General features: G+C 32.5%; 1 protein-coding gene across 1 annotated transcript; it reads right to left on the minus strand.

Annotated features, from left to right (window-relative positions):
* Positions 1 to 8,399: 8,399 nt before the first annotated feature.
* LOC114399007 (probable WRKY transcription factor 75) lies at positions 8,400 to 10,853 on the minus strand. The gene is made up of 2 exons (XM_028361104.1): positions 10,239 to 10,853; positions 8,400 to 8,895 (listed from the first exon to the last, which is right to left on the minus strand). Exons 1-2 carry the CDS (start codon positions 10,625 to 10,627, stop codon positions 8,718 to 8,720), a joined length of 567 nt encoding a protein of 188 aa, XP_028216905.1. The 5' UTR covers positions 10,628 to 10,853; the 3' UTR covers positions 8,400 to 8,717.
* Positions 10,854 to 12,720: the final 1,867 nt, after the last annotated feature.

The following is a 12,720-nucleotide window of genomic DNA, read 5'->3' on the forward strand; positions in this document are numbered from 1 at the left end:
CTAGGTGGTGAGCCATTTACCTGCTAAGAAAAAAAACATTAATTTTAAAGATGATCACAAAACTATTTTATGTTATGTAATTGAATGAACTAAAATCAAGTACATATAAAAAAATTCCATTAGACAATGTTAATTAATTCTCCTTCATCATGATCATTACAATTTGCATGAATGTCGTCAGCTTCTTCTTCTTCGACGACGTTAGGTGAGATTTGTGTGGACAAAGGACTAACATAAGTATCAATGAGTGAATCATCATCTTCAAAATTAACACCAATTGTTTTCCAATGTAGAACCACTGACCACCTTTCATCACAAGGATCTTGAACATAAAATACATGTTTAGCTTGTTCTACCATGATGAAAGGATGATTCTGGTAAGCGAGTTTCTTAAGATCTACCAATGTAAATCCTACATCATCAATCCGCACACTGATATTGTTGTTAACCCACTTACATTTGAAAACACAGACAATAAATTTGACATAATTAAGCTCCTAGATTTCTTCAATGAAACCAAATTAAGGGATGGAAGCTACAGGGGAATTGTCATCATGTACACTAGCAAAGTGTTGGGATTCAGCCCTTAGAGTAACCCCACTATTTTGCATTGTACTTTTCTTGTCTTATGCTTTTGTATAAAAGGAATAATTGTTTATATCATATCCTTGCCAAGTTATAACATTTCTTTTAGGCTCATCTGTTAGCTTTCTTAATGTTTCAGAAGCATTATCGTCACCAAAGATTGTATCTTTAAAACAATTTAGGAAAGTCTTGTTATGCTCTTTCAACACCCTGGTCTTCAACAATTTTGGATTACTTTTCTTCACTAAACCTTTCTGGCAAAGTATGTATGGCAAAGCTTCATTACTGTTATTCAATACATGCAAATGAGCTTGTTGCAAATCTTCTACACTTGGAGTGATAACATGCAGTTCTCTTGAACCCTTACCTCCCACTCTTTCATCATGCCGAGACTCGGGAAGCCCAACAGGTTTTGCCTTTTCAGTGTACTCTAAACAAAACTCAATAGCTTCTTCTGCAATGTACCTTTTCATAATAGATGCTTCCGGACGGTGTAAATTCTTTGTATAACCTTTTAAGATCTTCATGTATCGCTTAACCGGGTACATCCATGAAAATAAACAAGACCACAACATTTGATTTCTCTGACCAGATGAACAATTAAGTGAATCATGATGTCAAAGAAAGTAGGAGGAAAATACATCTCCAACTGACATAATATAATAGCAGCCTCGTTTTCCAGCTCATCTAACTTGTCAGGATCAAGGACTTTGCTACATATGGCATTGAAGACTAAGCACAACCGAATTATGGCAAGCCTGACTTTGTTAGGCAAAATGTCTCGTACGACCATGACTAACAATTGTTGCATCAAGACTTGACAATCGTGAAACTTTAAGCCTATTAACTTTAGATCTTTCAACTGCACAAGGCTCTTAATATTTGAAGAGTATCCTTGTGGGACTTTGACACTGCACAGACACTAAAAAAAACTCATCTTCTCCTTTTTGGACAAAGTATGACAAGCTGGAGGCAGATATATTTTTTTACCATCAGATCTTGGATGTAACTAGGCTCGTATACCCATCTCAGCTAGATCTTAACGAGTATTCAAACCATCTTTCATCTTTCCTTGAATGTTAAGGAGTGTCTCAATGACACTATCACAGACATTTTTCTCTACATGCATAACATCAATACAACATCTAACATCTAGACCAAACCAGTACGAGAAATCAAACAAAATTGACCTTTTCTTCCATATGCAAGTCTTACTTTTTTTCCTTCTTTTGGATTTTCCAAATATAGTATTCAAGTCTTGAACCCGCTAAAAGACTTGGTGACCAGTTAACGGTATCAGCGCATATTCATGTTCTTGACTTCCATTAAATGTTTTTTTCAATCGCTGGTAAGGGTGATAAGGTTTCAAAAAACGTCGATGCCTAGCGTATACTGTTTTTCTACCATGTTTCAGTTGTATGTATGATAATTGATGTGCAGAAGTAGATTATGTAATTAAAACATATAAGAAATAGCAATGTCCTCCCATGTTTATTGCTTCTTTTTGTGTGAATCATTAGAAATTTGGCATTCTCTGAGTGATTTGGTGCTTAGCGGGAAGATATTCGACCAACGTAAAAAAGCAGCCTAGAGAACTTGCAGTCAGGCGAAAGGGCGCTTAACACACATGGCTCGCTTAGCACCTAACCACTTACTCGCACTCAACGCGCAATCGCGGAAACTCAAACTCAAGAGGCTTTCTTTTAAGCAAGAGAGTTGTTCAAAAATAAGAAGAAAAACCCTTGAACTTGAGCTAGAGGAGGATAATCATTGGGAGCCCACTCTCTTTCCCACTTCACTTCCATTCCCTTTCTTTTTCACTTCTTACACACTTTTATATAGTTGAGCTCTCCATGATCATGGAGAGCTAAACACTCTATTGTTGGGGAGCTTCCACCAAACTCTCTTGATGTAAAAACTCTTACTATCTATTTAATATTATTGCTAGTTTCATAATTTCTTCATGTGCTTATTTCCATGTATGTGGTTTGATCATCCATTTATGTGTTATTGTTAGGGTTTAAGCATTGGAAAATGTGATTAATCCTTAGAACTTGAGAGAGCATCTAAAATGCTTCATTTCTAGGTATAGTGCAAAGTATTTTAGTTGTTGTGTACATCGTAGTTAACTAGAATAATTCCATAGGTGTAGGTGATAACTAGAATAATATTAAATAGAGAAAAATCACCCTAATTACATTAAGAGAGGTTTCGGTGGGGAGCCCCCGACATAATCAATCCTGCATTCACTCTTTGTCATCAAGCTCAGTATTTGTTTCCTTTACTCAGTTTTAGTATAGAATTGCACCACTGTTTAATTTAAAACCAAAATGATCTACTTAGTATTTTTCCAATTCGTTCATTAATTGCATACAAATCAGATATGCATTGTTTGAGTCCAAGTAAAATCCATGTGGAAATGATACTCGGTCTTACCATTTTAAATTACTACTTGGATGAATTGGTGCACTTGCTAATTAGTTAACAATGTAGCTTGTGTCTTCTTCATAGATGAGGCATGCACAATGGCCCTTAACATTGTACCCACTCAAATTCCTATATGTTGGAAAGTCATTAATGATACAAAAAAGCATTGCACGTAAATCAAAAGTCTTATTTCGAAACCCATCAAACACTGAAACCCACTCGTCCCACAACTTTGTCAAGTCTTCAATCAAGGGACTAAGATAAACATATATGTCATTTCCTAGCTATCTTGGGCCCAATATCATCATAGACAGCATCATTTATTTTCGCCTTATGCACAACCAAGGAGGCAAGTTGTAATTTACTAGCAAAATTAGCCACGAACTGTGTTGAGTGCTTAAACTGTCATATGGATTCATTCCATTAGTGACAAGTCCAAGCCTAAGATTTCTTGCCTCTTTGTCAAAATCCGAATACAAACGATCAATCTTCTTCCACTAGAAGGAATTAGATGGATGATGGAGCATTCCATCACAGTTTCTCCCATTTGCATGTCATGTAAGGTCTTTTGTGTCGTCTCCATTAGCAAACGGATGCTTAAACCTTGGAATGATCAAAAGATACCACAAAACCTTCACTGAGGGGCCCATCTTAGAGTTTTTGTCACTACTACACTCGTCATCATCCTTCACTTTGTACCACGATACCCCACACCTAGGGCATTTATGCATTTCTTCAAACTCATGTCTGTATAGTATGCAATCATTAGGGAAAGCATGAATCTTCTGATACTCCATACCCATTGAACACAGTATCTTCTTGGTCCAATAGTAACTTTTTGACAACATGTTTTCCTTTGGAAGCATACCATGCACTACTTTAAGCAGTGAACTAAAGCTTTTGTCACTTCACCCGTATTTGGCCTTCACATTCACCAGACTTAACACCGTTGACAACAACGTCAAGGAATTGTTGCACCCCGAATACAAAGGCTTCTTTGAATCACTTTGCAATGTATCATACATAGATGTATGTACTTGTTGAAAAGACTTTTGTCCAAGATCACAAATCATATCCTCTAAGCGATCTTCCATTTCTACATCAAACGGTTCAGATTGGGACCCCCTCTGCATGTCTGTTAATTCACCATGCCATATCCATGATGTATAATTCTTCTTAATCCCATCACACAACAGATGTTCCCGTATGTTGTCGAGTATTTGTCGTCTCCCGTTCAAACAATTTATATAAGGACAAAAAAAATTTCATCCCCATCCGGTTGACTTTTTTCAGAAGCAAATTGCAAGAACTGTTCAACGCCTTCCTCATACGCAGGGCTCATATGACTTTCGTTCATCCAACTTTGATCCATCTAAATAATAACTCTATGATACTCACAAAGTTATTCGATGCATGAAAATCTCACTTTTTCATTAATAGTGTGGCCCTATCCCATTCAAGAAGACATTTTTTTATGGTAGATTCATACGTCAAGGTTAAGTTTCTTTTGTTAAATTTGACAAAATTTCGGCAACATTTCACATTGATCTCCAAATACACAACATGAAAGCGGTGAGATTATTTCCCCGACAATCAAGTATGCACTTAGAGAATAACTAGAAATGCATTGTACCGAAATTTCATCAATTTCAACAAAATAATCTTAACCTTAACGCATGAATCTACCATAAAAATATGACTTTTCCCAAACTGTCCAAACGAACAATTCAAGATTCAATACAATGGTTAATGAAAATTGTCTGCAAGAATCATTATATTCAATCTCAAATGAAAATCTAAGGTTCACTCATGATGAACATTAATTATATACAAAGCAATAGTCATTAATCACATAAAATAACATAAAAAAGGACTCATAACAAAAAATAACCCAAGAAAAGTATGTTTTGAATTCGTGCCTGTGATAATGCTCACTAACAGTCTCCAACAATGAATATTGTGAATCACGATGCAAATAGCAAAATGATAAGTGCCTACAAAATTACCAGGATAAGGATTTAGTGTTGATTGAAGGTAAGGCCATAGGATAAGGATGTTTCAATAATTTAGTCCAAGCTCTTATATACTACCAAACGAACAAGAATTTAATATATAGAGTGGGTTGGAAATAATATTATATGAAATGCATGCTACACGAGGGCGGACAATTATTCCCTTGATAGTTGATAAGAGTAAAATATTTGACCAAGGTAATATTTTATTAATAAACATATTAAATTTTATTATACTTATTTTATACACTTATGTCTCATAACATGATGATGAGAGGTTAAAAAATGAGTTACACAGAAAGAAGAATGAGTTACATGCATTTTCATTGATCAAATGTACAAGTATACAATGTGACAATAAAAAAAATGATGAAGAAAAGGTAAAATACATCCTGACTAATATGCTTACTTCCAAACGTGTGGTGGCTTGAGCGTGTTGCTTCTTCATATACCAAGTGTTGCACCAAATGCACTTGCCACAAAAACATTCTAGTATTTACACGAGACAAATATACAAGTTAAATGTTTTTAGAGGGTTTTTTCTGTTTTATCCAATCTTTAAAGATTTTATTTTTATTTCTTTTCATATTCTCTCTTATCTGGTTTTTTTCCAAATATTCAAAGTGTTTTTATCTCTTTTCAAATATACGAAGATAATATTGGTTATTCACAATTTGGAATTGAATCAAAAGAGAATTAATGAGTACAAGAGAAACCATAAGTTCATAACCCTAAGCAGTCATACACTTGAAAAACAAACATATCAAACTATAAACTCCATAGACAACAATTATTTTAGTTTATTTTGTTATCTAATTATGAAGTTTTTAGTTTATTTTTAGTCTCAGTCAATAAATTATAAAACATTTAGTCCTTGAAAACATCTTTGTTTTAAATATTATAAAAAAAATTGACACTACAATAAATCAAATTGACACTTCTATTTCTGATATTAAAGGTAAGGTTAATGGTTAATCTTTCTTGTTGCCTATGCTCTGCACTCTGAAATCTAAATAACTTTGCATATATACTGGGGAGCTACATCTTTGACAAAAATTTCTAAAGATCGAGCTACATCTTTGACAAAAATTTCTAAAGATCGACGAGTGCCCCTCATTAAACTTTCTTTGATTTCAAGGTTAGGAACAAAGGAGGATTCAACATAGATTTATGTTCATATATTGACAAATTGAAGATTTATGTTTTATTATATTCACAAATCTTAACTTCTCTAAAACACTAAACTTTTAGAACCCATTATTACGCCAACAAAATTGTTGAAGCTTAACATTTTGCCTTGGAATTTTCATCCAAGAGACAGGGTCATGCACAATATATTTGCAACAAATCGAAACTCCCTATCATGATAATTAAGATAACAGAATTTACTCAGACTAAGCCATCAACTAGAATATCTTCAAATGCATATTCTGGATGCTAACGATGAAATACAAAAACAAATAGCTTGGTGTGGGAGGAGGCTGTTTACTTTTACTTCATGTTTTCATGATATTCTTCCTAAGACACAGGACTGGGAGATCACTTCAAGGCAGTTATCAACTCCTAGGTTTGAGCTCTTTCTTCTGATCCTCATGCTACCTTGTCTTTCTCAATCATCAACATTTGTATTAAAAGGTAAACAACTAGCTACAACAATGTTTATTTCAGTCACCTATATTTATAGGATTCCAAAACTGATTATTTAAGACTAAATTCATGTGGGTTTGAATCCGTCGACTGACAAAAACTAACATCGCTCATAAAATAAAAAGACTAAATTCATGTGCAAATTTATTTCAGGCTTTAAGAGTACATGTAGATGCAGGTTGTACAACTGGGGGAATTATTATTGGGGTGTTGCTACTAGCAATCCATGTGGCATTCATCTTATCAACATTGCTATTTCTTATTATTGCAATCTACGCGGGAAGCTTTGCCCAATACAAAGAATTCAAAAAAAAAAAAAACCAATGAACAAAAATGGTACACCAAGTTATAATTTGAAGAGAAAAAGATTGCAAACTTATAGAATCAAAAGTGTCCAATGGAAGACCCTCCAGGTGCCACCTAATCATAGGATTACCCTCCCTATGGACAAGTTTTATGTTCACGAACCCACAAACTAGGAGCCAAGAGTGCCTCTAAAACCTATGAAACAACAATGATTAAGGAAATCTTATAGGATAACGAACTCACGAACCCACTGGAAATATTAATAGCAGTGAAGATACATTATTGAAAATGCTATCTGACCATTGTCATCTCCTTTCATTACCTTAGATGTAAATTTCTTAGGATTGCACTGTGCCACGAACAATGATGGTGATGGCGGACATGACGGTGACAATCGTCAGTGGTCGCAAGGTAACAAGCACTGGGGAGAGAAAGTCGCGAGGAGAGAAAAGGGTTTTCGAGACTAAGCGGGAGGAGAAAAGGGTTTGGAGTTTTTAATTTAAGTAAAAACACAACATCAATTTTTTAAAAAAACTGATGTTAACTAGCTCGTGTTAACATTAGTTTTTTAAAACCAATGTTAACATTGGTTTTAAAAAACTGATGTTAATAAACTTAAGTTATTTATGACAACATCACCATGTTTTTGTTAACATCAATTTTTGTCGAAAATCGATGTTAACCTTGCGATATTAAATTTATAAATTTTAATAGTGAATGACATTATGATATTGACAGGAGTAATTAGATATACACGATTTTTATATCAATAACTCAAACGATTCATATATAAACAATTAACTTCTATAAAGAATATGTTAGTAACTTTCTAAAGACATGATAATAATTTTTTTTTCAAAACTAGCTTGTATATAAATCTTGATGTGTAGTGTCAGTAAATCTTGGCATACATAAACTATATAATTGAAAAAGGAATAACGGTTCATAAAATAACAAAGGAATCATGAGAGAACATTAATTTTGGTATATATAGCATGCATGACTTAAAACGTTACTATCATATTCTAAAATTGCAAACTATTTTCCAAAAGTTCGATTACACACACACACACACACATATATATATATATATATATATATAAAAGTTACTCTTTTTTATGTACATTTGGTTTGCTATGCAACTGCTATACGTGTTTGAGAATCAAAAATGTTATTATTGCAATGAACTTTAGTTAAAGGCTTCTAGGCTACCGTACCATAGCTTTTTTTTTTCCCTGAAAATAGTACTGTCAATAATTTTGAAAGTTATGAATAAAGGCAAACGCGTCCAATATACATTGAATTTAACAGAAATTCTTTCACTGTTATTCATCAGACCCTGCTCCTTCAGGACTTGTTTTATAAGTAAAAAAATAGTTAGCTCGTTAGATTTTGACCTCAACCTCCTCAATGCACAAAATCAGACTTAATTTTTCTACTAGCTAGCTTGTATTCCAACATTGTATTAATAACCACCACAATAAAAGGAATAAGTTAAAGGATATTCACCTGTATATATTTTCAGCAGTACTGAACTTGACAGCTGAATTTACATAACCTAATAATATTCCAATTTAAAAAAACAAATGGAAAGAAAGAAAAAAAGAAGATTGTCTAAGAAGAGTTTTGCAATAAACTAGATCTTACTTTCTATTGACACAGTTTTATTTTTGTATCAAAGGGGGAACAAAAGTACTGCAAGTAGTTCCCAATTGAGATACTGTTTGTGGAGAAGAAGGTTCAGAAGGGAGTGTATATTTGCATCTGACTCAAAATGTGCTCAAAGTTATCTGTTGTCTTCTCAATTGGGTGTGTGTGCACTCCCTCATAAGTGGTTACCACTACTCCTTCGTCTTTGGTTAAGCGTTGCACTTGCTTCTTCACATTGCACCCTTGATGCGTGCACCTGTAGTAGCTCCTGCAAATCAACACATTTGTTTCATTAATTCATGTATTTAACTACAAAATAATATAACTGCCTACTTAATTAGATGAACAAAAATAAGATTACGGTTCAAACTTGTTTTGTCATTAAATAATCAACAAAGGTGATGTTAATTATAGATTATAGCCTTGAAAATTGAAATATATAATGGCATCATTCAGTTGCAGTTTTGAATGTAAGAAAAACAATCAATAAAAAAATTCGAAGTTAACACAAATTATCCTAATGTTGGAGAAAAATCAGATATGCTGCTATGACATAAGATCATCGATCGTCTAGATATTCTGCATATGTAGACGAAAGTTTATGGGTTTGTTGAATATTTCATCCACCATGTAGTTTCTTCGAGTTTGGACTGGATTATTTATTACAGAAGAACAATGGTTTCCATAAAATTTAAAGGAACATAGCATATGCATATATATCCAATTGTCTCTTATGAACCCTTTTAATTAGAATTATATGAATTATGGCATTATTTTCTTTTGTTATTTTTTTATCTTTCTTCATCACATAAATCATCTTCCTTTAGACTTGATTTTTCTATCTCTCTTTGTTATACAAAAAATTATACATGCACAGTGTATAGTGTATAAGTACAATATATATATATATATATATATATATATATATATATATATATATATATATATATATATATATATATATATATATATCTCGAGCACGCAGGGATGCATACACAGGTTAATTTCGTTCTTGTTCTATTCCTTTTCTCTTTTGATTTGACCGAAGAAAAGACAGCTAGAGAAAATAGGAATGAAGAAGAAAGCCGCTGCAAATAGCAAAAAAAGAAGATCAAGTAATAAATACTTTCTTTCCCCTTTAGAAAATATTTATCCTAAACTAACAAAAAACAATTGAAGCAAGACTGCGCAGCTAGAAAAGTGTTTTCAATTGATTATTGCCCAGTATGAACTCAACAAGAATTAACCTCGCTTTTTTCTATTCTTAATTCAAAATTCAAACCGATAAGAACCATGGTGGGGTCTTGTTATATTCTTTGTACAATTTACACACGTATCAATTTTCCAAGTCAAACTTAGCAGGCGCCATTGCCACAAGATAAAAACTAAACAAGATGAAGCAGAAGCAGCAGAAGCGAAAACTAAACAAGATCAACAACAAACAGCATGAAATCAATCAAGAAAGGTCTAGTAGTTCGGTAGATTCTGGAGGTCTGGTTGAATAGTGTGAATGAATTATTCTAAATTCTCTACTATTGATATCTGCGTTTGATTCCTCTTTTTAGACAAAAAAAAAATGCAATAACATGAAATAAAGTTGAAACAACTAACCTTGGAAATTTGTTGTTTTTAACAGCTTTTTGGCCATACTTCCTCCATCGGTAACCATCATCAAGAATATCAACCTGGCTCCTTGTTTGAAAAGCATATCTAGGCTTTCTAACCTTTTTCTCTCCTTTCTTTTTATTATTGTTACTATTTCCCGAACCACCTAACTCATCACTCACATTAATGCTACCACCACTGATCTGAGACATTAACATATTGCCATCACCACCACCTTGTCTCTTCTCATGATCATCACTAGCTAATTCATTACTAGGCCTTAGACCAAGAAACGCATTGGAGCTTTGACCACTATAACCAATTTGAGAGCTTCCAACTCCAATTGGGTAGCTTGAGGAATTGGAAACAGAGAACAACATGGAATAATTCTCCATCGAAATCAAACCCAACACCAATTTTCTTTGTCACTATATATAGAAAGAAAAGGAAGAAAAAGAAGGTGTGTGTATGAAGAGGTTTTGGAAAAGAAAAGTGGATGTGGTAAAAAGATTGAGAGCAAATATAAATGGCGGGGGCGGCGCTTAATGTTAACGTGGCTAATATAAGGGATACATACACCGAATGTGATGTGAGGAAAGAGAAGAGAAAGTCCAAAGGGATATATATACATATACATAACATTAACATATAGCAACACAGTATATAGTGGCCATGGTGTCGTAAACGGCACGAAAATTCTCCAAGTGTGTCGTGAAAATTGAGTTTTATTTATTATGATCAGTAGCGTAGATTAATTGGAATAATAACAAGAGGCGGAGTCTAAGGTGTGGAATTGTGGAGGCGGCTCCATCATTAGGATAAAGACATTGCTGTGTATTAATTGTTTGTTGTATAGTGATATTTCAGATTTCAGATAATTATAGCATATATAGCCAATTGGATATCTAGATTACCTATCGTTTGAAATTTCAATATGTGTGTAAATAAGAGAAAATCAAATCACCTGTTCTATTTACTGTTCCGCAATTAAAAAAAAAAACGTTGATATCATAAACAAATCGACAACTGAATTAAATTAAATATTATTTTATCAGCAATTTTTTTGTCCCTTATAATTTTGAAGAAGTATTTTAGAGAAACTTGTGTATAAAAAAATATAAAAGAAACAAAATAATTTCTTAATTTTATATTAAAAAAACTTTGATGAACATAATAACACCTGAGATATATTGAGTTTGATTTTTCAAGTACTGATTTAAAAATGATTTTTAAATTGACAATTCATATAAAACTCATAATAAAATGGACTTCTAATTTTTTTACAAAAATTAATAAACATACCATATTTTCTCAAAAATATTTTTTTACAAAAATTATTGGAGTACGTTAAAAGCACGAATGATTTTTGTCCCTTATGATTTTGAAGTATGTTAGAGAAATTTGTGTATAGAAGATATAGAAATGAAATACAATAATGATATATATATATATATATATATATATATATATATATATATATAATTTTCAAATAATAACATTGAGTAAGGAAACATGTGGTTACAAATCATGTAAGAGGATTAACTGTCTGCGTAGTGGGCTGTTATAATTAGTAAGATAAAATAAATTAATTAATTAAGATTTCAAATCTCTGCAAGTGACGGTAATTGGTTATCGTTTGTGAAAGTTGTGGTTTTTGTTTTGTTCGTGGTAGTCTTGGCCAAGACTAGAAGCAGTTCTATTCGGACTTATAAAATAAATATCTGTGTTATGGTCACAGTTCACACGTGTTTAAGACAAGTAATTTAATGTAATAATTAAAGTTTTTGGTCAGCGAAAAAGAATGGGTGGGTGCAAAGTTTTGAACATCGCAGCTTCCATGAAATAACTAGCAGCTGGACGAAACGATAATTGGGCAAACTCTAGAATTTGAGAAGGTTGGCTCCACTATATTTATTGTGGAGTTCATCTAAATTTAACTCAAGTGATTTAGGTGGATGAACATTTAATATGAAAGATATAGATATTTTACTTTTTTATGTAACGAAAAAATATTATATTTTGAAAATGGTATATATATAAATCAAGAAAAGTACGGATAAAAAACGAAGTAGAAAGAAATATCACGTACGACAAAGAAAATGGTAAAAGTTTGAACAAAGAGTACAACGTAAAGTTGTATATGAAATAACATTCACGTGTTAACTTCTTTTCCGTGGTAATTGTAGTATTATTTTTTGAGTAAAATTGTAATTTTAATAATGTGTTATAGGTGTGAACTTTTTATGTGTATGGGTTTAAATGCTCACATTTTAATATTATTGTTTATAAGTTGCATTAGTTTTTAATTTATTTTAATCCGTATACTTTTTTTGTTTGCAACTGAGCACTTAAGATCATCCGATAAACTAAACAAATATTGAAGTGGTATTATTTTCCCCCATGCGATCATTTGCAGATTAAAAAATAATTTAGTGACTTGTTTAAAAATTAAAATGAATATAGCAACCAAATGTATAATATGTATTTA

Source organism: Glycine soja, chromosome 19 (genome assembly GCF_004193775.1).
Source record: "Glycine soja cultivar W05 chromosome 19, ASM419377v2, whole genome shotgun sequence".
In the NCBI taxonomy this organism is placed as follows: domain Eukaryota; kingdom Viridiplantae; phylum Streptophyta; class Magnoliopsida; order Fabales; family Fabaceae; genus Glycine; species Glycine soja.

Coding starts and splice junctions, on each gene's coding strand:
- LOC114399007 (XM_028361104.1), bottom strand. CDS start 10,627: ATGGAGAATTATTCCATGTTGTTCTCTGTTTCCAATTCCTCAAGCTAC. Junction 8,896..10,238: donor AAAAACAACAAATTTCCAAG/GTTAGTTGTTTC, acceptor GTTGATTTGCAG/GAGCTACTACAGGTGCACGC.